Source organism: Crocodylus siamensis, chromosome 5, assembly GCF_052110815.1.
Source record: "Crocodylus siamensis isolate JL-2025a chromosome 5, ASM5211081v1, whole genome shotgun sequence".
NCBI lineage: Eukaryota > Metazoa > Chordata > Crocodylia > Crocodylidae > Crocodylus > Crocodylus siamensis.
Window position 1 is genome coordinate 129,186,603 of NC_143399.1, and position 27,196 is coordinate 129,213,798.

Sequence of the window (27,196 nt, forward strand, 5' to 3'; positions counted from 1 at the left end):
GATTAGTGTCTTGAAATCATTGAAACAAGCCCAAATACATATCCAGTGATCTTTTTTATTTGAGTTCCTAGTTCATAAATTATTTATATGACTTTAGAGTATGCAGAAGTTCCGTTTGTTTTGTACAATTTTAATATTGTATATTCACAGTAAGATTCCTAAAAATGAGCCAAACATAAGGCAATGCATTCTGAAAAGCTAGTATGGGATACTCAGTTCAACTGTTGAGGGAATGGAGCAAGTGGCAATGTTTTAATAGGTCGTACACATCAGCACAAGGGTATGGGGTTGCTTTTTTGTTCTTTTTTTTTTTCTTTGCTGCTGCTAGTTGTCTCTGGTTTTCAGAACAAGTTGACACCCACTGCCCCTAAACACACCACCTTTTCTGAACTGATCATGTTTATTTAGGCTGTCCCTGTTATAGCTAATTGTGTGACAATAAGATGTCTGGCTACAAAAAAAATACAGCAGCAAAAAGCCCTGTCATATTTTTGTATTTTTTAAATGTTCCCTATTAATCTTGGCAGTTAAGGGCAAAGTGTAGATGCACACTGCTACCTGCAGCCAGCTCTGTTTAAACAACCATTTTAATAAAGTGCTGCACTTAATGATAAGGCAATGTTTCCAGGATACCCATTTGTTAGAGCTGTTTGTCAGAGGCAACCAAGTTGTCACAAAAGTTATATTAACTGAAGCTCACATACTTTCTACACAAAAAATACAATGAAACATTGTATGTGTAGTAGTATAGTAGAGTATCAACAGGTCACTTTTTATTTCCATTATGCTCAAGATATTTTTAATTACTAATCAGCAACAACAACAAAATAAAAATAATAACCCTCCTCCCCTATGTACCTAACAGTAAATGTTGAGATTTTGAGAGCCTGAATACTTCCCATTTCAGATCATTTGTTAGGCTGCTTAATATAAAAAATACCAGTGTCACAATGTGTGGTTTACAATCACATTTTCCTGCCCAGGGCTTCAATTCCTTGCCCATAGATGTCACGCATGACCTAAATCAGGTTATTTAATATATGTGCCACTGTACAAAAATAGTGCTAGTACTTCCTTACCTTCCAGGACAGTTGCAATATTTCTCCTTACAAACTGGAGACAGGCTCAGAATGATAATGGCCATCTAATAAACACTGTAGATACTTTTCAGCTAGAGCATATACAATTATAATGTACCCATCCCATTCTTACCTGCTTTGCAATCCCTTTACAACAGCATTTCCCTGATCTTGGGAAAATATTTTCTACAGACTTCTAAATAGTTGTCTTCTCTTTAGTTACATGCAACCAACCTGCTGTTTATTTAAAATTTAAGCTGTATCATGAAAAACAAGGAACCCCCTTGTTTTGGTCTATCTACTAAAGCTGATTTGTCTTTAAACCTGACAAGATTTAGTCTCGTTATGAATATGTTGTAGAACAGCAGTTTGGACCCCCCCCATATGACTGACATAAGAAACTCTGAATTGTATTAAACATTTTTTTACATTGAGTAGTAGCTCCATTGAGTGGGGCTTATGGTATTGGTACTTTCACTGAGCATTCACTACTTTGAAATACCCAAGTAACATTGCCATACAGTATCACAGTTATGCCAATGGGGGATGGTGGAGGCAAAAGAGTTAAAAAAAAAAAAAAAGAAAAAAAAAAAAGAAATAAAATAAAGCATCACCAACTCAATCCTTAAGACTTTTACCTGGAAAAATGTCTTTCTTGGTGTCATTACCAGCAAAAAATTGGACGATTGACACATCATTGCTATGGCAGTCAGGAAACTGACTCTGCAAACCACTTGCAGACTGATTCTCTTCTTCCACAGCCAAAGGAAATGTTTCCCTTAGCCTGATGTTAATTATTGTCAAAGAATAATGCAGCATCTGCAGAGTCGCTGTCCACTACCTCCTACAGAAGGAGGTGGAGTAACTGGAGCAAAGTAAGCATGAACTTTCACATGAGGTAGATGAGCCTGAAAATGAGAAATGAAAATGTAACCAAAAATATAAACAGTAAAGCACAACCATTACCAGCAGATACTAAACTACTGGCAAACCTCAAAAAGATTTTTTTTTTTTTTTAAGAGTCCCTGATTAACATACTTTTAAAGTCTACGGCCACTTCTAAAAGTGACTAAGCCAAACAGTTCCATACAGCTGTCTGGCATAACTACAGAGAGCAAGGCATTCATATTTAAGCACAGGAAAACAATTTAATAAATTGGAACCTGGCCACATTCACTCATTCAGAAATAGAAACTGCTCAAAGAATCTTTCTTAGGTAACTTTTAGGGCTTTCTGTATAGTTATAGCAAAATCAGAAAACAACAAATCATGACTATATCGCCTTAATCAAAACTCTTGAAACAAAAAAAAGCTTAAAACCTGTCCTTTTTTTTTAATTAATCAAGGGCATCTGAAATTGATTCTAAATTTTCCCATGTCTTAAAATCCTAATACTCTTGCTCTACAAGCTCAGTCCTCACTACAAACCTTTACATTTAGTTTAAAACTTAACTAACAATCTAGGCAGCATCTATGTAGATTCTTCATTTTATTGCATTTGCTTTGTGAGTAGCACATGTATTTGGAAGAAATGCTATTAATAGTTCAAATAAACCGCAAAAGCCTATGTTTCCTTTAAAACAAACACTGGAAAGTAGATAAAGCACAAAACATGCACATCAGTAAGAGAGATAGAAGATCAGTACTAACGAGCGTTGCAATAGTAACAGTATCTTGGAATACAAATGGAAATAGACATTTGATGGAAATTCCCTGTAGTTGAGACTTAAATTTTTCGTTATTTTTCCCATAGTTCAAACACCTTTTGGGATCATGTGTGCATTACATGATTATTATGATTACACATAGGCAATTCTGTCCTTTCCAAAAGCTAAGTAAATGTCCACAACACCTACTCTGATTCTTTTGATTCCTGCTCGAGTGACCTGCTGACAGTCATATAATTCAATTCTCTCCAGATTGCGGCAGTTCTCCAGATGTTCTAGAGTCAGGTCAGTGATCAAAAGACAGTTGTCTAGCTCCAGTACCTGTAACCTCTCGTGACCACAGGTACTGTTGCTCAGATGCAGAATCCCGTCATCTGTGATTAGCTCACAGTGAGATAAGCTCTGAAACAGACAGACATTTCACTGTTTGCCTCGGAAATAATCAGTTCATCACTGCAGCTCCAGTAAAATACAAGTTATCAACAGCCAGACTTAAACTTTGTGTTCCCCTTCTGCTCTAAGGTGATACTTGGCAATTAAAGTGGAATTTCTAGTTACTGAAATTAAGGGGGATTAGAAGTTACCTGTGCGCTGTCAGAAACAAGCTGACTAAAAAAAAATGATGAGGCAGCAGCAGTTTGGTTGCAATGAAGAGGAGCTATTGCAACTTTGCAATTACACAATCAAGTCACTTACCCAAGCGAATCATAACCATCGTACAAATAAATACCGAAAACAATAATGACCTGATTTTTATGAAATGCCAAGTTAACTTCAGCAAGAGCTGTTGGGCACTCATTGTCCAAAAGATGACACCATAACTTCTTAAATACTAGATTTTTTTGCAGCATTAAAGAGCACAACTTGCCAGGAGAGCACTGCATGCCCAAGGTGTATGCACCACAGATCCATTCAAGCAATCAGCTCAAAAAACCCAGTTTTTATGATAAGTAGGTACTATCCGGAGTTTTCACCTTAACCTTTTGTTTTAGTCTTTATTCATTTTTTTACTTGAAAATTGTAACTTTTTCCTGCTGTACTGAAACTGGCCATCATATATAATTTTACCTCTGAAGGGAATGGAAGAAGCCTCATTGCCCCAGATTCCAGCACTATTTTAAATAATACTCATTTTTCTCCCTCTTTCACAGGATTTATAGCAGCGCTGTCAAGATGATAAGAAATATGTGGATTTCTCTTGTAGGATGATTTGAGGCCACTGTTAGCTTTGATGTGACCATCACTCCTGTTGAAGGCCCTGATGTGCTGAATTGATTCCATTCTCTCACTCTGGGCTGGAATTTAGCTCCTTATTTCCTGTTCAGTTAGTGCCCCTACATGTGCCCCTGTGGTGGCGGCGTTACTGCACTGTCATTTAGTACTTCCTTTTGGTAGTACTAAACGACGACGCAGTAACAGCCCATACTGCACTGTGCTGGTGGTGCACGGTTGTTTTTAGCCGCTGCGTTGCCATAGCAACATGCTATAGCAAAGGGAGCGTGTTGCTACAGCAATGTAGCTGCAGCATCACAGGTTATGCCCGCCAACTCTACATCACTGTAGCGTGTTGCACCACATGTAGATGCACCCAATACCATGTTTTGGGGGTGTTTGCTGGGCAGCTTTTCCAGGCAAACTCTGGTGCCAGAGACCTTTGGCAGTGAGCACATGTTTGAACTCAGCAAAGGAAATGATTCCTCTTAGAAGAGTCCTTCAGAAAGTCCAAATCCAATGTCTGAAAATCTAGATGAAAGCTCTTCTTGCAAGGCCATTAAGTACCTGGATTCTCTCCTTAGCTCAGAGTATATCACGCTGTACCATGGTCATTTTTTCAAGTAGCACAATGCTGAACCCTTCATGCTACCTTGCTTTGGCTTATGGAAACTTCTTGGCCAGTACCAAACCACCCTTACTATCTCATGTCTGTTAGAACAGTATCCTTGTCATCTCTCCCTTTCCCCTTCACTTAATGGAGCAACGAAAGAACAAATACAACACATGACTGAATTCTCAGGGGTTTAATCTAGTTCTAGGACTTACACTGTATCTGATGGAGAGAGCAACTTCACAGCAACCAAACTTCCCTTCACCCACAGCTGCTTAGTGTTGTTACATTTTCATTTTCTTTATCCAACAGGTTACAGTGCTCCTGCTGTTAGTGGTAGTGTGAACCCTAAACAGTAGCAACACTACTGCATAGTTTGTTTTCTTTAAAGGTCAAAAAATCAAAGGGCTTACTCCATAAAACTGGTTTATCTTAGGGTCTGTGTTAAAGCATGTACTGTTTTTCCAATCTATTAAGGGACCTGTGGTTTCAAGGGAGGAAGGAAGGTTATGTAAAGACAGATTTGACCTCTGTCTCTTGTATCTGTCTACTGGCTAATTAAGAGTTTCACATCCCCGGAAGTAAGCAGCTTATAAAATTCAGCTTTCCTGAGAGATCATACTCTGGTGACTTGGAGCTGAACACACAATACAGGATGCCAGTTTGATTTCATAGTATTTATGAAGCAAGCATACCTAATGAAAAAGTCTGCATTAAAACACAAGGTCCTTCAGATTTGCTAGAATTGATAGAAATATTTAACAAGATGTAAAGTGTCAAGTTTACCATTTGAAAATCTTCATCTTACAGAGGGGATGGTCAACTTCTTTTCTTTATGATGCAGAAATAAAAAAGGTTCTTGGGCTAGCTGAGTATCAAATAAAAATAGTATAGCAGGTAAGTTAAGCTGTTTTCTGCTAATGAAATATCCATTAGATCAGAACTTGCTTGACGTATCTAAAAGTATTTGACGACTTCGTATTTTTTTAAAACTCAGCTCCGGTGGTTAATTATAGAATGTGTGTGTTAGAAGCTGTAAGAAATTGTTCTTACTGGCTTAACAAGTCACGTTGTTGTTTACGTTCCATAGTTTGTTCAGTAAGCAAGTACTTCCAGTGCGTAAAAAATCCAGGGTATGAATTCAAAACATGATTTTTACAACTCTGAAGTGCACTTTAATGAACATTTGTGCCAATAAAGCTCAACTTTGAAATGTCAAAGTTTCTTAGAAAGTCAATCACAGATATAGTCAAGAGCACAGATAAGTGAAATTAGGAGACTTACTCCTTCTCACCCAGTGCTGCTCATTTTGCAGTCTACAAGTAGTTCTCTCTGGTACATGTGGAACAACATGGACCAGGGAGTCATTTGACTTAATGGCTCATTGCTCTTCACTTCATTGGCTTGTTCTTCACAGATGTTAACAATCATCTCTTCTTTTTAATGGTCTTGGTACACCTTCAGTAAGGCAATTTTGCTATTTGTCAGGTGGCCCTGGTCTCTCTTCTATTTCACACCCCAGCTTGGGGATTCTTTAGCTCTACAAAATCACAGCTCTACCCATGGAAACCAGTCTTCAGGAGCAGCTATGGTTTCAGCTTCAGCTAAGCAGGAAAGGGAAGGTAAGTCATCTGAAGATTAGGAACTGCACAGCCATAACTCTGGAAAAATCTATTTTTCTTCAATCTTCCTTTCAGAAACAGGGTGAGTATTATTCCCAAGCACATTGTATGCAAGAAAATATAGTGTATGTTGTGACCTGCAACTGGGTTAGCAGGAGCTGACTTGAATAAAAGAAGTTATAGTCTTGTTTGTAATGCTGATCTCTGGTGAAGCAGACTGTTAAAAAAAGGAGTATGAACCACTCCTAATGGCACAAAAGATCTTAAATGTGCCTGAGCCAATTTGGTTGTCAATGGGGTTAGGAGATAAGAAGCTACACATTTTTACCAGGAGTATATAGACCTGTATGTAAACTATTCCTTGTTTAGCTGGCAGATTTTTCTTTACTTTAATAAGGCAGTTTGTGGAATTATGGTCCACAAATAAGATGGGGCAATTGATCTGAATAAAGCATTAAATAAAGCTCTTTTTCAAAACCATCTCTTCCTGAGCTTTCTGCTACCTTAGTAACACTATTCCTGGAGCTGGGTCTCTGGGAAAAGCCACAAGCTACATAATTAATGAAGTAACAATCATTCCTTTTAATCCCTCCTAAGGACAGCTTATAAATGATGGCAGAAGTGTTGGCTCTGAACACAACGGCCTACATTTTCAAAACTGACCAAGACTAGGGATTCTCGGTGCCTCAATTTCAGGAGGGCCAGAGCCACTTCAAAACAGGTTGAGTTTTAAAACATACTGGGCACCTGCTCTTTGAAAATCAGATATTTAGAGTATCTCAGGCATAGTACTCCATACATGAAGTAAGTATGTGAACTCCATAGTCACTTGGGAAAATTTGGGCTCTAGAAACTTATTACTTACTATCAATCCCTGTTAATTTACAAACAACTTTAGGATTATTCATATACAATTCCATTTATAAAATTGAGAGAGACAATACGCACATTTATTAAACAATTATCTTTCTGTTAATTCAGCTTTTGATCTGTTTCAACATAAATGTTTACACATCATTAAAGAGTCAGTACTATGCAAAAGAGTATCTATAAAGATTCCCAATCATATTCAAGAGCATCTCAAAAGTCATGTAGCTTTTTACTTTGACTAATTATTCACAATTACTCATTATAAAAATCTGTTTTTCTGAGTACGCTGGGGATTCACTGGGATACTTGGAAATATAATGTATTAATAACAACAAGTTTATGCCAAACTACACGTGCTTAAAACAGTCACAGAAATAAGCATTGTTCAAAACATTTTGCTGCAATATGTAAAATTGTAAAATGTCACACAGCATGACAAAAAGGCAAGTATCTACTAGAGACAGTGACAGACAATAGTTTGTACAGATTTAAAAAACTATATCCTATAAATAAATAAGAGTTAAACTTACCAATGCTTGCAATTTAGGGCAGTGAATAGAGAGCTGTATCAATGTACTATCTGTTATCTAGGAAGAGAAGCCAAACAATTTGCCACATAAATACAGTATTATAGACTGACATATGCAAGAAGAGAACTGCCTACATGAAAAAGTATACCTCACAAAAGTAGCTTGCCATACCCATTTGGGTTTAACTTTAGTTCATTAATGTCCCTCAGATCTATAAACACATGGAAAACATAGAAACTCTTCTCATCCCCAGGTTTTACTAATTTTAGTGAAACGAATGTAAGTTTAAAATGTAGGAAACTGAACTGACTTCATTGCTAAAATATTGATAGGTTGATAGACTTCACATCATCAATTTCCAAAGAGAAAGTGTGATAAAAACACCGCCCTTTTGCCAACAGAATGCTTTATATCTGCTCCGCAGTCCTTGCAAATCTATTATATGTTACCTTACTCATTTTATTGCTGGATACTATGAATGCAATACAAATAATCCATAATCCATTCACCAAAGCTACTTGTTTCCTCTGCCCAACAGAGTCTCAAATATATCTAATTTATTAGACACTTCTCTGGAAAATTGATACACTAGGGTGTCTCTTTATGTGAATTGTTTTGTGCGAATTCGCTTATAAGCAACGACCTTATTTATACCAGAAATTCACTTTGCACGAGAAAAATCTGATTTTATGCGAAGTCGGCCAGCAATGAGCTCCGCGCAGGCAGGGTAACAGGTGGCACGTGGCACCACATCCATGTACAGTACATGCACATAGCCCCAAGCAGCCCTGAAGGCAGTTCTGGTAAGTAAGTGCGGGGGAAGAGGGGGATTGAGGCCCCTGTAGGGAGGGACCTGGGCAGGGCTGGGGCTGCCATCCAGCTGGGGGGTGCTTAGAGCCCCAGTGGGGAGGACAAAGCCTTGGGTAGATCATCAGGGGAGAACTGGCTCCTCGCTGCTGCGCACACTTCCAAAGGGCAGTGGGGACCTGCGTCCCCCAGATCTGCATGCAGGGCAGGTGCAGGCTGCAAGCTCTGGCACTGCTTTGAGGGGTGCAACCCCGCGCCGCTAGCCTCACTGCAGTTCGACGTGAAGGAGCTGCATCGCCAAGGCAGCGTGGAGCTTCCAGCGGTGCAGATTCCTGCTGCTCCCTGCTGCGCTGGGTCGTGCCTGCTGGGCTGTGAAGGCTTGGGGGCAGGAATGCAGCGAACAGCAGGGCCGTGAGGAGAAGGTGCTTGTTCCACACTGCCTTGGCGCTGCTTTCAGCGTGGAGCTCGTAGCCTCTCCGCACAGACCCGCTGCTCCCAGCCCCGCTGGGTTGTCCCCACCGGGCTGAAGCAGCAACTGGGGAAGGGAAGCAGGGCAGATCCAGGAGCAGCTGGCATTCCCCGCCACCCTGCTTCCCTCCCCTGGGTGCCTCCAACCCGCCCCGTGCTGCCCTGATAACGCACCCCCAGCACATGCTGCTGTTTGCAGCGTGAAGCTCACAGCCTCTCTGTGCAGCACTTATTGTATTGTGTGATTACTGTTTTAATTTGTCCTTGTTGGAGGGGGCAGTAGAGTGAAACTGGTATGTATCCCTATTCATTACATGTAATAATGGATTTGCTTTATGCAAATTCACTTTATACAAGGGTTTTTTGGAACACAACCCTTGCACAGAGAGAGACCCGAGTGTAACGGTTTTTAAATCATCTTTCACTGTAGTCCCTTCTATAAAGGTCTCCTGATAATTACTGGTTTTGCTTATTGGTAACATAGGAATTATCAGTTGCCCACATTAGCAAAACCAAATATTTTTACTCAATGCTCCGATGTCCTGAACGGCATTAGAGACTCCTATTTTGGGTTTGTGACAAACATTCCTTGTAAAATGGAGTCTCACCAGAACACATTCTTCTAAGTCCATCTTTTCCAGTTCATGGCAATTCTAAACAAAGAAAGAAAAAAACAAAACACACACAACACAGTGAAAGTCTGATCTTAAATTGTCACCCTTACTAAATACACCAAAAAATGGAGAAAGAACATGTGTTTATCTGATTATTTTAGGCTGGGGTGGCCAACTTGTGACACATGTGGTATAAGCAGCTTGTGTGACATGCTGCAGCCTGGGGAGGCAGCACAGCAGCAGACAGGGAAGGAAGAGCAGCCTATGGGGCCGGGAGCAGAAATCAAAGCAGCAGATCATGCAGGGGAAAGGGATGGGAGCAACACTCGGGGGGGCGTGGAGCTACTCTGTGGCACACCTGCCTAAACCGTTGGCCCCACACTGTTCTAAGACAACAGTGAAAACTTCCTCCATTCTAACTGCTTGCTTCATTCTCTCGGCCTTTTCTGCCATATCTTTCTTACGGATATAAAACTTGACAAATGTGACCTTGCACTGGAAAGTATAAAAGAAAACTTCAGTGTTTTTATAGTTACACAATCATAAACACTCCTTCAGCCTTAAAGTTTGGCTCATGAGATGAGATTCCCCCCCCCCCCCCCCAAATGTTTGTGCAGGAAGATTTTTGGGGGGGCGGAGGGGTACTGGAACTCACATATACTCATTAAAACCTACAGAACACAGACTCTGGGCTTTTGGCCCTCCAGATCTGCATAAGCATGGATTCAGTAGCTCAATAGGAACTGACCCAAATTAGAAAACCTGTTCATTGATTCAAGAGGTTTTGAATCAAGTCCTTTTCTTTGGTTCTTTGTGAAACCCCTCTATGTGGCTATATCAGTGTCAAAATAAGTCATTTTATAAATCAATTTACACTAAAAGAGCAAGTGTGCTTATTTATTCCTGGAGACAAGAACTCCCCACCCCCCATATAATAGCCTACACAATTCTGCATCCTATCCACCATGTGCTCACCTGCAAACAAAACAAAACGTAAGCTAAGCCTTGCAGCATGTCTTAAAGCAGGCCTGTCTAATGTCTAAATGGGGGGGGAGGGGTCCATGCCCCAGAGGGCAGCGCTAGCGTGAGCTGTGGGCTTCTGGGCCACACCCACCTTGCCATACCATGTTGGGTAGGTAATCTCTCATAAATGCACACTGCTGCACTATGTACATGGGCAACATCCCCACTGCCACTGCTGCACTATGCAGGCAAGCAGCCCCTCCCCTGCCCCCAACACCACCTGTACAGGAGGCCCCCAGCTCAGCTCTCTCACTGCATCAAGCCACAAATTCCCCTGGTGCCATGGGCTGTGCTGCCTCACCCCCTAGGGTGGGAACAGGAAGCAAAAGCTGAGGAAGGGAAGGGGAGCTTAGAGACCCTAGATGCAGCAGCAGCTGGAACAAGAGGGAGAGTGATGGCTGAGTAAGGAGCCTAGGGACCCCAGACATCAACCCCTCGCAGGCTGCCAGTTGGCTAACCCTGACTTATAAGAAGGCAGCAGCTAAGCTCCGTGATTCTGACACAGAGTACCCTACCCACAGCTCCTTCTACTGAAGGGACAGATGTGCTTGTGTTTGTAACACCATAAATCCTATTTTCAAAAACAACACTGGAATATTTCAATGTATCCCAAATAGGCAAGTTGCCTAAGTCTCCATCTAACTTTAAGCATTAGAGAAATCCACTAAAGTGAATTTGTGCTTAGTCAGGCACTGTGTCTAACTATGTTGCTGAATGAGGTCTTACTCCCATATCTATAAAATATAAACCAGAAGGATGTATCTTTTCAAAAAATCAATGATATACAGAATAGTCTACTAAACAGGGATTCTCTGCTCTCTCAGACTATTTATTACTACTACTTGGGAAGCCAGTGATATCAATTGTAGCTATACATTGATTCTAAACATTGCATATGTTATAGCTATCGTCAATCAATTTAAATGCATTAATAGGAAAAAAAAAAAAAAGAGTGAATATAGTCCAAGCTGGAATTGTCCATAAATTCTAACAACTTAGATCAGTGCTTCTAGTTTTTGGCTGGTCACCACCTCTCCTCGCCTTCCTTCAACTTATTTCCTTATCATTTTCTTCTCCCACACTCCTCCACCCCAGCATGACTGGAGTTGCACAGCAACAATGAAAACTAGATAACTGTATTTTTCAAAGTAACGCTTACCCGTGCTAAAAGTGTAAAACCTGCATCTGTTAAGTGGGAACATCTTGCAGCTTCCAAAATCCTGGAAAAATAATGGTTTTATACATTAAAAAATGCCTACTGATCAGTAATTGAAAGCAAATGCATTCCTTTGATTCAACTCCATGTTGTAATTTAAAACTCAGTATCAGGCTTGTAAATCCATTTTCATAATATTTAGCAATTACAAAAAAAAGTGAACCTGATTTCTCATTTGGCAAAGCAGAAAAATGTATCTAATACTCTGCGTTTTTATGACAGATTAAATTCGGTCCTCAATTTTTTTCAGCCTACACGGCAGACTCTAATCCAGTAAAAATTACAGGACTGTTCGTTGTAGCCATGTTGATCTAAGGACATAGACAAGCTTTTTTGGGTAAATCTGATAATCTTTTATTAGATCAACTAAAATAGTTGGAAATATTCTTCTTTGGGTACAAGCACCCTACTGCAGGCAGAGGGAGCATCTGCAGTTGTTTGGTGCTTGCCTCAGTGGGATGTTATAAATGTCTGTAAAAAATTAAAGATATTTATAACATACTAGCCAAATGCCTCTCAAGAATGACGGGCGGGGGGTTGCAGGCAGGGACAGAAGCCTGTGTTCAGCTCCCCCCTCACCTTTGGGACTGGGCTTGCTCCCCTCTCCCCAACTCTGCCATGGAGCCAGGCCTGGCCGGGCCCGCCCCTCCCCCCCCACTGTTTCGAGGCCAGGCACGCCTCCCTCACCCCACCTTCCTGCCACCATTTCAGGCCTGGTCCACCACCCCCAACCTCCCCATTGCCACTCCCCCACCCCTGCTGCATCCCCACCATCATAGCGGCACTCTGCCGCACTGCCATCTCCTGTCTGAATGCTGAATTCATACTCTGATTGGTTGTTTCCATCAGCCAATCCAAGTGTGAATAAAGCATTATGGACTGACAGACAGGCTACAGCTTTTATATAATATTAGAATATTTTATAGTAAACTTGTAATTTTCAGATTTCCTCAGACCATGGATTTTCAATATATAACTTGTTTCTGATATACAAGAAAACAAAAATATTACACAGAGGTGTATAGTCAGAAATAGTACAATAACAGCATACACGAAAGATTTTAGGGACATGCAGGTCAAGCAATCTTGTCTAAATGTGCCCCCAGTGTATGATGTTTGGGAGCCATTTCCCCACTTGGAAACCATTTTCTCCCAGTTACCAAAAAGGCAAGGAGACAAGTAATTGCCAAAGCCAAAAGTTAAGATGCCAACCTAGCTACTTCACCTTTCAGAAAACAAATATACTGGAGAGACAAACACACCATCTGTGAATCAATCCCTGCAGAGAGATGGGAGGAATTTAAAAATGGAAAGAAGGGAAACTACCACAAAAAGAATTACCAGTAAGCAGGTTTCCATTCTAGTACTTAGGCTTTTTCCTCATCCTGCTTCACACAACCTAATGTAGTGAGACCAGCAAGAACAGACTAGCACATAACAAAGAAAATATGTAAGTTCTCTCCAGTATAAAAACCTTTTTGCTCAATAAGGCTGCATTGAACAAATATTGACAGCAATTTATGGGGTCCCTAGTTCCAAAAATCTCTTGAGTCTTTCATCATAGGTAGTTATCAGCCTTTGATAAAAAGACCATGGGTTTTGTGTGAAAATTATACAGAATACCAAATACAAAGGAAACATGTTTTAGGTCTACCCCCATGTCATCCTTTTTCTGCCTAATAGTTTTCTGTCTTCAGGCCTTTGTACACACCATTTTGCCTTTTCATGCACTGCAACTGCATGTCTGTTTGCACAAGCGGGATTTCTGGATGCTTTAAAATACTTTCTTGTGCGTTAAAGTAAAACCCCTCAGACATAGTTTAGTTTGACTCACCAGGGATTAAAGCATCGCATCCAGGGATTCATTGCGTGCAAACACAAAGGCACTCAAAGATGTGTAACGAGCCTCTTTGTCCATCAGATGGCTGCAACTTTTTTGTAGTTTACCCCTTCAAATTGCTTTCTCTTTTGAATTGCTTCCGCTTTTTTTTCTTGTGAGGTTTGCTACCTCCCTGCGGCACAGGCACAGGGCACGGGGTGGGGAGACCCAGGCCAGGGGGGCAGCACTGAACCATCCCACTCTCCTGAGGCGCCAGCTGGAGACCAGGCTTAATTAATTCAAAAGCCTAGTGCATGCAAACACTGATGTGACGCTCCAATATAAATTTTAATTTGTTAACATATTAATTTAATGAGGATTAAAACCTGTGATGTGTACAGATGCCCACCATTCAATTCTATTTATGTGCATGATCCCTATCTCAAGCACTGAACAGTAACTGTTACATAACAGTAGATAAGAAAGGGAAAGAATGGCAAAACTCCCTCACATAAGTAAGTCATCCCAGAAATTAGAGATGCAGTGATTCAAGGGCAAGGGAAAAGGAGGTAAACTAACAGGAGTCATGTTGTGTCAAACAGTGGGTCCATGATGCAGATTAGATTATTGAAGACTGTGGTTTCCTGATCACAGATATTGTCCTGACCAGCATAAGAATGAGCAAGTTTAGGCTGTTTGTCTTGCTAGGGTCTATGTTTGTGATAATTACACTAGATGAGTTTTGACTTTTTACATAAACTCCTTCTAGGTACTGACTGGAATTTTCTCTGTTTATTTCTTTGCATTCTGACCTGTTTTGGGGGTAAGCGGTTAAGATCTGAGGCTACTAATTTTAAGAAAATACTATTTGAGTTAACTAATTTTCACAGATTTCACACACATTAGGGCTGGAAAGGAACTTGGAAGATTGAGTCCAGCCCCCTGCCCCAGGGGCAGGAAGTCAGTAAGGGTCAAAGGATCCCAGCAAGATAGGTGTCCAAATGTTTCTTAAAAGAGTCCAGACTTGGTGCTTGCATCACTTCAGGAGGAAGTCTATTACGGGCCTTGGGTGGTTCAGACAGTAAAGTTTTTCCTTATGTCCAGCTTAAAATGGTCTTGGAGGAGTTTGTGACCGTTTGACCTAGTCATCCCTTGGGACGCTCTGGTGAACAGGCATTCCCCCAGATCCTGATGCACACCCCTTATATACTTATAGGCAGCCACTAAGTCTCCCCTGAGCTTGCACTTTTCCACACTGAAGAGTCCAACAGCTCTCAGCCTCTCATAAGGCCTGTTCTCCTGCCCTCTGATCATGCCTGTGGCTCTCCTCTGGACTCTTTTTCTCTTTCTTCCAAGTTAAGTGTCCTTGGTATTCACACTCTTTAGAGACTACAGAGATAAAGAGGTCCCTGTCTAGAGAACCTGAAGAAGAAAAATGAGGAAGCAAGCAAAGCACCAGATCTCAGGCAACATGACAAATTTCAGGGAGACCACGGTTAGAACCCAACTTGAAAATAAATAGCATAGAAGAAATTTTAATTTGTTACATGGCACCTATGACCACAAAGGGGGTGTCCTATGACTGTCTTGAAGTCTTTGCATGGCAGAAAAATTGTGGGCTGCCTACTGCTATTTCCATATTACACTGGATTTATGATTCAAGTGATTCATCATAATAAAGAATATATAGTCTCACACAGACAGTCTGATATTTTTAAACAGCATGCTGCAATATTATGCATGCAGTCCTGAAATAAGTCTCAGTTAGGTAATATGATGGAAGTTTTGGAAGTTTCAAAACAATTCAGTCTTCTAGGTTTTCAGAAATGTGTAGAAAAGAACACTACAATCTATAACAGCTATAGTCACATGCAATTGAATGAAAAATAATTTATTCCCTTTTTGGTTTAAATATCACTGAACACGATTTTACTCTGCAGAATGAGTGTGGCATATTCTACTAGAAGAACTGTGAAGTTGGCAATACTAAAACTTTCCTTCCTCTTCTCAGGAAAGATTACACCCATTACTAAAATACTTCTCATTTAAAGCACTTCTTTTTTTCTCGGAAGGGAACGTAAAACATATTTCACATGAGTAAGAAAAAGACAGGCTTACAATGGTAAACTATAACACACTGGTTTCTGGGCTGTTGAGACTGTCTCACTAACTTTGGAAAAGAAAGTAAGCTGGAATGATCTTGATATCTTAAGACAGGCATCAGAGGAGTTTGATAGGGCTCGCCTCTACGCCTGCTTCTAGGTAGCCTCAATGCCTCAGTCACTGAATCAGGGATAAGTATCACAAGGACCCTTTGGGATATTCCACTGCTTATTACCAATCTTATATACAGTCATACTCAGCTTTCCAAAGCACTGTTACCATTAAGCTTTCTCCATAACACTAGTTTAGAATACTAGCCCAAGGTACTTAACACAGGGTCTGATGGTACAAAGTGATATCACAGAGCAACAGGACCTGAGATAATACTAGTCACCGACCATGACTGTTGTTGTCAGATAATTTCTGGATCCACTTGGAGCATCTCCTGAAGCCACTGTAGACTTTTTCTGCTCCAGGTAGGTGAGAGGGGAAAGGAGAGAAACTAAAAGTAACCTGAACTGTCACTTTGCAGAAAGGAAGACAAGCATATCATGGAAGAAAAATACATGGGCACCTCCACAAGTCAGCTGAGCATAGCCAAGGAAAAAAGCAAACTAACTTAAGTAAGTATCAGCACTTTGCTGAGGGACCAGAGAGTGGAAGGGACAGCTTTCCAAGTAAGGATCAAATATGGCAGCTACTGAAGCAAAATCTGAGCCCTTACAGACTCATCTACACAAGACATTTACTGTGCAATTGACTAATTAACTGTGCAGTAAACATCTCAGCATCTACATGTGCACTTCTAATAAAGTCCGTGGCATGGTCGTCTGCAGCAGGGTAGTACTTGTAAAATACAAAATATTTTACAAGTACTACCCTGCAGCGGAGTTTTTTTTTATGCACAGCAATGCACGTGTAGACACTGCCCTGACTGGCTAGAGCACAGGGTGCTTCAGTGCGGGGCTAGCTGGCAGGCAGCCCCCATGCTGAAGCACCCACCTGCTCCACAGCACATGGAGCCCGGCTAGCGCAGCCCAGGCTGGCAGGGGACCTGGGGGCAGCCCCCGCACTGAAGCACCCTCACGCCCCAGCCAGAGATGGAGCTTGAGCTTTTAAAGCTGATCTGTCATATGCTGAGGCCACAAGATTCAGAAGATGGGGAGTTATTACAAAAAGGCAACTTTGCTGAAAACATAAGAATAAACCGAGTGAAGGTAGTAACATTAACTTGTGTTTAGCACATATCCTTATGTGTCAATGACTACGAGCTGGTTCAATTTGGTGCTGAGAACTGGAAATTTACCATAGGTTTTCTAGTTCTTCAAAAAATGTGTCATTAAAAATGTACACAGAAGTGGGGAATTACATCTTCTGTTGAGTCTTTTACATGAAATTTTCATACAATTTCTGTACATGATCTTGAAATTCTGCCTCTAGCAATTTGTATTTCCTTTTCTTTGAGTGAAAGATATCTAGAGATAATTTCATACGGTTTATTTTTTGTTTAAAAATGTTCTTGCTGCTATGTGAGAAATGGCTGATGCCTGCGCCCAGTGGCATTAAATGTGATTAATGGTCTACTTAGTAGTCAATGAAACTTGCTTAGATTAATCAGTACATGTTTTGGTTCCTTTTGTAGGTGCCTCTACATTTTACTTTAGAAAAGATTTCTCATTACAGTTCCCCTTGCCCCTGAAAGCAGCACTTGACTAAAAGGCCTTTTTCTGTTTAAAAAATAAGCTACAAATTATTTTAAATTACCCATATTTTTTTTAATCAGTTTGAGCAAAAAACCTTGACAAACTTGTGCCAAACTAGCAGCAATGGGACTAATCATCTGAAAGGAATGCAATAAATAAATCAAAAAATATGACTGAAACAGAACTGCAGAAGCACTGACAATGTTGCAAACCAACATCATCTAGAGGAAAGGTTTTCTAAACAAAAGTTCATGGATTTTTTTTTTGTGACCCTAACCCGCCCCCCCACCCCCAACAAGACAGTTGCTTCCCCAGGAAGTAATGTAGCAAACTCTAACGCTGTCCCCTGGTGCTAAGGATAGGTCAGTACAGCCTATTTGAATAAAACATAGGCTAGTGCCCATTAAGCGCAATCCCCCTTACTACCAACTTTTGTGTTTTAGGCAATACACGTTAAATCTAGTACCTCCAGGCATTTATAGATGTGCTTGGGGGGGGTGGGGGGGGAGGAGAGAATTAGCTAGCCACACTAATTCAAAGTGCCTGATCGTCATATGTATCAGTATCCCTGGGCTGAAAAAATGGTGGCAGGGCACTTTGAACTAAAGCTCATTCAAAAGAGTTTTTGTTCAAAGCCCCCCCACCACTATTTTTCAGTGCAGGGACAGTGATAAATGTGATGCTGGAGGCTGCCGGAGCATGTTAATTTCTGCACTCCAGCAGACTCCATTAATCAAGTCTGCTCCAGTGCACTGGATTTACAGCACATCGGAGCAGCCTCCCTGCACATGTATAGAGCCGTCCATGCGTGGTACTAGAAAAATGCGCATTAGCGTGTTTTAATGCACATCAGCTAAAGAGCACCATTTTTTGTGATACTTTAATGTGCATTAAAATAGGCTAATGCGCACTAAAGCATTCACTCACTGTGTCCTAAAATTTAAGATTGCCAGGAAATATAAACATGCTAACAATAAAACTTTTCTAAAATATTATGCATATGAAATTCTAGTTATGAATTTCAAGTATGACTTTTAGTACTATCTGCAATGCAAAAGTGACAGAACGCCATAAAATGGAGTGCCTACTGGGCACAACTAGATGCTCAATTAATGTGACTGAATAGACTCTGGTGTAATTTGAGCCAGAGTAAACCAATCCCGATGTCACCACATACACATGCATTTAGGTAATTTACTTTGCTGTTGGATAGTACCTGTGTCTGATGGGACTATCTGATGGCACTGTAAGTTAGTCTACACTGGCGCAATTGCTATGCACTTGTAAACGTCAACACTTGACTGCACAGTAAATTAGTCTACTGTGTGATAAAGTGCGAGTGTAGACATGCCCACTGAGTATGTAAACAGGTGGAATAAATTACCATGTCATTGCAATACCCATAACAGATACTACATTTTAATAGCTTTGATTTTCAGTTTTGATGGATTTTTTTGGTCCTACCCAAAATACTTAACTAGAATTACACACGGGTACTATTTTAGACCTTTTTGTTAGTAGCATGCTAGTATGCCATGTCACCTGGCATTCTAAACTCTCATAATAATGGGCAAAATATGGCAGTTTCTACCAGCTGAAGATTTGTTACAAATGTAATTTAGGATCAGTTAATTATTCATTAAAACCTTTTGCTTTTACAAATATCAGTGGCAGCAGCTAGAAACCTCATAGAAAGCACTTAATTTCTCTCAGGATCAGGCCAAACAAACATAAAACTGAGATATACTCACTTCAGTCTTGGGCAGTTTAGACCAAGCGCTGTGAGAGAAGCATCTGTAAGGTTTGTACAACCAGAAACACAGAGTGACTGAAGTCTGTGGCATCCTCTACAAATTTTTACAATGCCTTCATCTGAAATTTGCTGGAACAAACAAAAACAATGGAGTTTATCTTGCTATCAAGTAATTTGTCCCAGAATAAAAACAGAGCTACACATTAGCACACAGGCAGATCAACACTATGTAACCATAAAAAGTTACCAATCCCTATCCATGAAATATCAGCATACAATCATATGCCAGATGATCCGTTTGTTTTTGAAGATAATCAACACCTGTTATTCTTATTCACACAACCTTTGCACCAATTTTAGTTATTGTTTTAAAGCAGTGTAAAGGTGGGTTTTCTACAGGTCCTACAATGACTTCATGAAGTACTTTTTTTACTTCATAGTAACATATAATGTCTTGCTTCTCACATGTTCAGCTAATTGAGGCGCTAGCATTTGAAATGGAGGAGACAAAGAGGGCCAAAAACTAAGAGGTAGGAGAGATCATCACCTGTCTTTCATTATATAGAAGATCACAAACTACTCAGAAGACCTCAGGCAGAACCAGGGCAAAACATAGTCTTTTGCATTAACCTTTCTTACCTATTCTGCTTTAGGCACTCCAACAGAATTAACTTGTAAAATGTTGCATGTATTATTCATTACCTGTTGCTTCATTTAAAAATTCATTTTTCTGAAATATGCATCACTGAAAACAGCTCCATATCACTTGCACGCAATGCAAGCCAAGTCCAAGTTATTACAAAAGATCATAATAGCTTTATGAACAAGGCAAAGTGTCAGAGTTTTATAAAAGATTTTTTTTCCCCTATTTTGTTGACTTAATGGCTCTCCTAAGGTGATAACCCTTTATTTTTGTACAAATTCATTCTTTCTTGGCTATCATTTTTATGGGATGGCAGTAGTGATTTCTGCTGCCTTTTGAGTTGCCTGAATTTACTGCTTTTGAAAAACAATCATATTACCATTTATAATGTTCTTATATTAACCACTAACACAGATATTATTTGGGTACTGTTTTACCTACCTTGAACATTTCTTATTTTTGTTTCTGAGAGAAAATGATATTATCACTTTACAGCAAGAATAACAAGCAGCTGTTTTAATTTGACCCAGTACTGATAGGTGGAAACAAAATAATTTGTATTCAAAGCCATTTCATTCTGAAATTCTTTAAAAACTTAGAATGCCTAGACTCTTTTCATGAAAGAACTGCAGTCACAAAGATGGCTGCAGTCCACAAATCATATAATTCTGAATGTAACATCTTTACAATCTAATCTACATAGTCAATGCCTGCTCACTTTTAGCCACAAAAATTACTGTGGCATTTTCAAGCATCACAAAGGTGAACCTGTAAATATTGCAAGGGATGGATCACATCCCTATGTTCTGTGAACTCTATAGTGCTAGCCTTCATACCATGTAGCACGCAGGCTGCTCCTGCATCTCTGTAACTTCTGGAGACATGCTTCAAAGTAATAATTGGGCCAGATTTCCAATGCAGTGCTAGACAACCAGTAGAATGTCCCCCAATAGCATGTGACCCTAGACAAGTATTTTAAATGTGATTTGTGGAATTCAGAATGAAAAACTTTGTACTTTATTTATATTAGTAACTACTTAATGACTAATATTATGGATAAAAAAAATCTTTATTAAAGTTTCTATACCCATGCCCCTTCAATTACAATGTTAATTAATTAATTAGGAGTTCACATACACTTGCATCAGACCCATGAAATCCTCCAGGAAAATCAGAAAAGGCCAAAACCTATGTTTTCTGATATTAAAGAAAAGAAAAAAAAACTACTTGAAGTGGGTGGAATTAGACCTGTATACATAAAACGAAAACAAAAACAGGACTAGATGACCTCTGAAGGTCAAGGCAGGACTGTCCCTGTTTAAACGATCTCAGGTAAATGTTTCCCTAACAACATGTTCATAAAAGCTTTCAATAATGGAGATTCTACAACCTCAGCATGGTTCCTAATTTGGCAAAAAATTTCACAAGTTCCACCCCACACCTCCTTTTGCTAACGCTAGCAGGGATGAAAAAAAAGCATGGTTTGTTGGGCTTCTTTAAAATAGAAGTTAGAAACATGTTGGAATTCTAATGGAAAAGCTCTCACTGTCTTATCCTATACATTTGTCTCATGGAATACATAGTATGAGCTTGCATAGTTTGTAACTTCTGCAAAACCTCTAACATAGCTTCTAATGTTTGAAGTGCCCCAAAATGTTCAAACCTTTTGCATCTAGTAAGTTCAGAATTTTCCATCAAACTTTAATAAAAATGGTCCAATGCCATAGTAGTACTCATTGAGGAATAATGTCTAAAACAGATTTGAAGGTTTCAGACAAAGCTATTTTTTTATGTTCTAGCAATAAAGCAGTAGAAACTTTTCCAAAAGGAAAAAAATATGTTTTTCATAATTGGCTGATCCATTGAATTAGAGAATGAATCTCAAAGCTTTTTAATGGCTAAGGATAGATAAAAAGAGTTTTTTAAAGATATTTCAGTCAAAAAGAGTCCTGTTTCTCCCCGTCCTCCCCCACAACATACCAAATAAAAGTTAGAATGGGAACTAGATCAGCTTCATAATATAATACAATAAAATAAACAGTTTCATTATAGTGTGCAGAATTAAATTCATACTGTCTATTTCCAAACATACCTAGTTCAACAATATATTTCTATATGATATTAAAAAGTATGCTTCTCTCCCACTCTCAGGGCTGTCTTGATATAAGCCACCCCAGCCACAATGCTACTCACTTTTTATTAATCATCCAACACACAAGAATATACTAGGCAAGCCACAAGCATACTTCCTGCCTAAAGAACTTACAAATATTAATAAACCAGACAAGAAGACTATAGGGTACAGGAGGTTAGGTGAACAAGTATAACAGCAGTACAATAGCTTGGTTCATTTAATCAACCGTACACATGCATGACAGCTAATTCATTTTAATCACTACTTAAAACCTAAAGCTATCAACAACTAAAAATAATGGAAAACTGAACATTGTAACTCCACTTTCAGCTGTAGAAACAGTCAGCTGATTTTAGGACCTTGCAGCATACTCCATGACCCACTAGGCTACTTTGTCATCACTACCTGAAACAATGCTACAATCTGTACAGATGGACAGTCCTAAATATTCAATGTGTAACAGATGCATTCAATGTCTGAAAAGCGTTTTTAGAGATATTTAGCAGGAGTGTATGAAACAGGCCGTATTCAATTCGGATTCAGCCCGAATCTGGGACAGTGATTCGAGTCGTTGATTCGTATCACTGTCCCTGATTCGATTTGGCCATAGACACAGCTTTAAATGTTTTTTCTACATATCTCGAGGTACCAGGCACGGCTCATGAACGCTGAAATGGTGGGGCGGATGGAGCGTCCCACAGGAGCACGGGGGAGTGCTCAGTGGCAAACCTCGAAGTGGACTGGAAGTACTTCTGGCCCACTTCTGCGTCCACCGGGGAGTACGCTGGGGGCTCCCCACACCCCTCTGGCTCAGTGATCAGCCACAGGGGGACCCCAGGTGCCCTCCTAGACCCAGGAAGCACCAGTCACCAAGCCCGGGGCTGCAACGGGGGGCCCTGCACACTCCCCAGCAGACCCAGAAGTGGACTGGAAGTGCTTCTGGTCCACTTCTGGGTCTGCTGCCGAGCACGCTGGGGACCCCCCCCCCACCACACTCCTGTGGGATGCTCCATCCTCCCCAGCATCTCAGCATTCACGAGCTGCCTGGTACCTTGAGGTATGTAGAAAAAACATTTAAAACTGTGTCTATGTGCCGAATCTTTCTGAATCTCTCCGGATCTATTTGGAGGGCTCCAATTTGATTCGAAGAGATTAAAAGGGTCTCCTGATTCAATTCGGATTCAGAGATTTGGTCACCATATCAAGCCGAATCTCTGCTGAATTGAATCAGGGACTGAAGCTTCACACAGCCCTAATATTTAGATCCAGTGTGCACAGAAGTAGAAAGTACTCTTTCAAACTTCATATACTTACTGTACATGATTGCAAATTCAAGATTAGAAGCTCGTGACAGTGACTCTGAATATGTTTCAGTGCTTCATCTTCTAACTGCGCAAGTGAAGAATAAAATAGGAAAGAAGGGAGAAATAAATTAAAAGCAAAGCATTGCTATCAGCATGCATATCTTGTAATATTCAAAACCAAAATGACTATAACACCAAAACAGCATTTTCTAAAGTCATGGAGGATTTCAAAATACCAGAACATACATGTTTTATGTCAGAAGGATCATCCAAGCAGTTATATACCTGTGTGCAACCTCTAAGAAATAGTGCTTTTAGTCCACTACACCCTTTCACCAGTGCTTCAATACCATCCTTCGTAATCTGATCACACCAGGAAAGATTCAAATGTTCCAGATTTCTGCAACCCTCACTGGGAGAATTAAAAAAAAATACATATAGTTAAATCCAACCTTAGAATAGTCATAACAGTGGGAAACCCAAATTAAATACACTGTTAGAAACTCATGATGGCAAGCTAACTGTGCCAGAACTTCACAGAAAAACCATGGGAAAAGACCACACACAAGAACCATGCATTATATCCTACAAATGCTCGATAGAGTGCATAGCTCAGACTGATATACATTATTAAGGTACAAGACACACTGAAAAAAATTATTGCATTAAATTGTGAATAGCTCCTTTAATACATAACACAAACAATGAATATCCTTACCTTAAACCTTTCAAAGAACTGTTTGTGATGGCTACACACGATGTCAGATCCAGATGTTTCAGCTTGGAACAGAATTTACTAAGGCTGTAACACGTGCTGCAAAACAGCAGACACACTAAAAATATCTTTGTCCACTTTTTTCAAATGGCATTATCATGTGAAAAAGCCTTTTACCTACCTGTCAGTAATTTTTGTACATCCATTTAGATTTAAGTGTTCTATGTTCCTACAGTTCTGTGCAAAGGTCCTAAAACAGTAAGGTAAATTTAGACAATTAACAAATTTTATATAGAGCAAATACCAATTCAGTCACTAGAGTGTGCTCTCATCTCCACCTTTTCCATCTAATATTCAGAAACAGCCATTTTTTTTAACATGTGGGCCACATGAATTATAAAGTGAATTTCAGACAACTCTGCCAACAGCTGATCCTGTCTTTTACTAATTTAAGTTTCTACCTCTGTCAATTTGCAAAAACTACACAGCTCATATTTTTCTCAAACTTTAAGGCACTGATTTACTTCTACCATACATCAGACCTACCGGCTTCATTAACACAAACCATCAATGAAAACAGAAATAAACAAATAATGATAATGTTTATTAATTACTATTACTGAACCCTTTATTGGGCCACAATTAGGAACCCATCCTTCCTAAGTCAAAGGGAATTGCAAGTGTCCAATACATTATAAAACTGGGTCCCAAAGTAACTACTAATGTAAATCCCTCATTCATGATCAACATCCACAACTGCGTATGCAGTTCTACCATCAGCTGGGTATAAACTGCAAAAATGACTGCTGTCATTATCCTGTTAAAAAATCTGTACATATTGTCATTCTGCTACCCAAAAAAAGAGAGGCTGCAGAGATGAAGAGAAAGTTAGCAGCTGCACTGCATTTCAGAACAAAGTTTTATGCTCATGTTTCCTCCAACTGTATGACTTTTACAGGCACAGTTGGAGGAAACACTCAAAAGCAGTTTTGTCTGGAATTCTGCCTTGGTTAACATATTCTACAATACACTCAGCTGGTAACAACTTCCTGGCTCTCTGGTACAGACTGAAAACAATGGGGGGAAAATAAAAGAAACAGCTAATATTTATATAGGCGATAGTTTCCACTTGACTCCTCCAAATGTCTATTCCAAAATTCATGTCCAGCCTTTACTGCAATGAAACCCACATTTGGGGAAAACAGCGCTTGTTAAATTGCTTGGAAAATTACTGCATTTGCCATCATCATGTTAACAGTGTCGTTTAAGCTTGTGTTACTTCCAATTTACATCATTTACTTGTATGACTTCATGAATATTTTATATATCTTTCTAGCTAATTTATCTGTAATTTCATGTACCGTTCTGTAATGAGAATCAAAAACAGCTGAAAAAGCAATGTCAACACTGGCAATTTGTTCTAACAGAAAAAGACAAGAAAGGAGAAAGGCTGTAAAAGCCTATTTACTAAACAAACACCAAGTTGCTAAAGAATAAGAAACCAGCCTTATGATTTGAAAAGGATCAAACATACTTAAGTGGGCCCCAACTTCATTTAGGAACATCTGATTTCTTTACTCTAAACCTCACTGTTCATATTATAATGACAAGGATATAGATACATGGCTAAAGGACTTCGAGCAATTTATTCCAGACAGATGATAGTTTGACTGGAAGAGGAACAAAGAGAAAGAAAATAAAGGGATAAATACTTCTTGGAAATGTTTTATTAAACTTAAAATTTACACTGGTATTACAAATAGGAAAAAAAGTTTAAGATTCTCCACGAATGCATGTTAAACACTAATGTTAGCTGGCTTGATTTTTTAAAAATCTTTTTATCCTATAACAAACTTTTCTTTTAGTGACCATGACTTCCTCTTAAATGATGTTGCTTTGGTCCTTCATGGTCATTTTTCAATATTTAGTATTTTGACCCAACACATCTGAAAAGGAAATGTGGCTATGTTAGATACAATTGAACTTTAAAATGTTGATTTTTTGGCTGGTGGTTCACTTGTTTTGTTTTTCGTTTTTTGTTTTATAAAGGAAAATGAAACCATACTGGCAACAGTTTGGTGATTTTTAACCAATCAGGAAAAACTGCTTGAATTTCCATATGGTTCAATTATTTTAAAAGAATACAAATTTTCTAGTGAAAAAACATGACATCCTGTAAAACGGAAAATCTGCAAGATCCTAGATTCTACTGACCCAAAGAATGCCACAGTGAATGGTAAGAAAAATCAAATCAAAGTATGTGTATACATCTATATATAAATTATGTCCAAAATACTATTTTAAAAAAACATTGCAAAGTCAGGCACCCATAAATTGGTTAATTTCAGAATTATGGCAGCCTGTGCAACCTTATATCAGACACTTTGGCATGTACATTATGATGTAAGTTTTAATTACACAAATACAGACTATATTTACTATAGGACCCCCTTGGCTCATATAGTAAATGGGTAGTTATTCAGTGTTCTCATTATTCTCCACATTTAAAGTATAGTCTGGGACTTACTTAATTCACACCGCATACAAACCATTAATTTCCATGTTGGCCTTTTCACAGTGCTCACCATAACATCGGACTATTCCACAATTACTAATAAATGTGTCTGCAAAACATCATTGTGAAATTAGATGGTGTTGTTATCCTTATTTTAGAGCTAGGGAACTCACACTTAGCTATTAAGGTCAAATGTATTATGTGTTCACCCAATTTAGCCCAATCTGCAATACCCAAGGCCTTATTTTCCAAACTATAAAGTGCTATAAAAATGCTAAGTATAATTACAATCTATTTTAGTGCTCAGAAGTCTGTTAAGCTAACCCCAGTTGTCTCACATTCAAATCCCAGAAAGTGAAGAATTCAATTAATGGTCCATTATGAAAATGTAACTAAATCTACAAAAAGACACAAAACTGCAATCCTCAACCCCTTTAGACCCCACCTCTCTGTGTCCCTTCTGCTTCCATCCATTTTCCATCAATATTCTCCGCTCCTATATTCGCTCCCCAATAGTCCAAGTTTGTGCCATCTGTCCTTTTAGAGTTTGTACTTGCTCCCCCACTGTTTCATATCTCAAATTTCTTGATCTTATCTTACACCTAGTCCCATCCCCTTCCATTCCTCCCTTATGCTCCAATCCCAACCAACCCAGCCCCAACTAAACATGGCTCCTGCCTCTCTACTCTTCTATCCACAAGCCCTACATCTATCCAAAAACCTTCTTTTTCTGTCTTTTTCCTGTTTATTCCTCTTCCTCCTCCCTCAGCTTTCCTCTCTTTGCCC

General features: G+C 39.4%; 1 protein-coding gene across 4 annotated transcripts in view; it reads right to left on the reverse strand.

The window, feature by feature from the left end:
• Positions 1–41: 41 nt before the first annotated feature.
• Positions 42–27,196, reverse strand: part of FBXL2 (F-box and leucine rich repeat protein 2) — an 85,536-nt gene continuing 58,381 nt past the window's right edge. For 3 of the 4 annotated variants that reach the window (XM_090050343.1, XM_090050342.1, XM_090050344.1), the window contains 10 exons: positions 24,077–24,145; positions 23,899–23,994; positions 23,466–23,592; positions 23,191–23,265; positions 19,098–19,228; positions 11,665–11,725; positions 9,477–9,521; positions 7,594–7,650; positions 2,936–3,148; positions 42–1,987 (listed from right to left, as the gene is read on the reverse strand). In XM_090050343.1, the coding sequence (XP_089906469.1) occupies positions 1,880–1,987; positions 2,936–3,148; positions 7,594–7,650; positions 9,477–9,521; positions 11,665–11,725; positions 19,098–19,228; positions 23,191–23,265; positions 23,466–23,592; positions 23,899–23,994; positions 24,077–24,145 (982 nt within the window). In that variant the 3' untranslated portion in view covers positions 42–1,879. The remainder of the gene's footprint in view (positions 1,988–2,935; positions 3,149–7,593; positions 7,651–9,476; positions 9,522–11,664; positions 11,726–19,097; positions 19,229–23,190; positions 23,266–23,465; positions 23,593–23,898; positions 23,995–24,076; positions 24,146–27,196) is intronic. The other variant, XM_090050345.1, reaches the window with a different exon arrangement.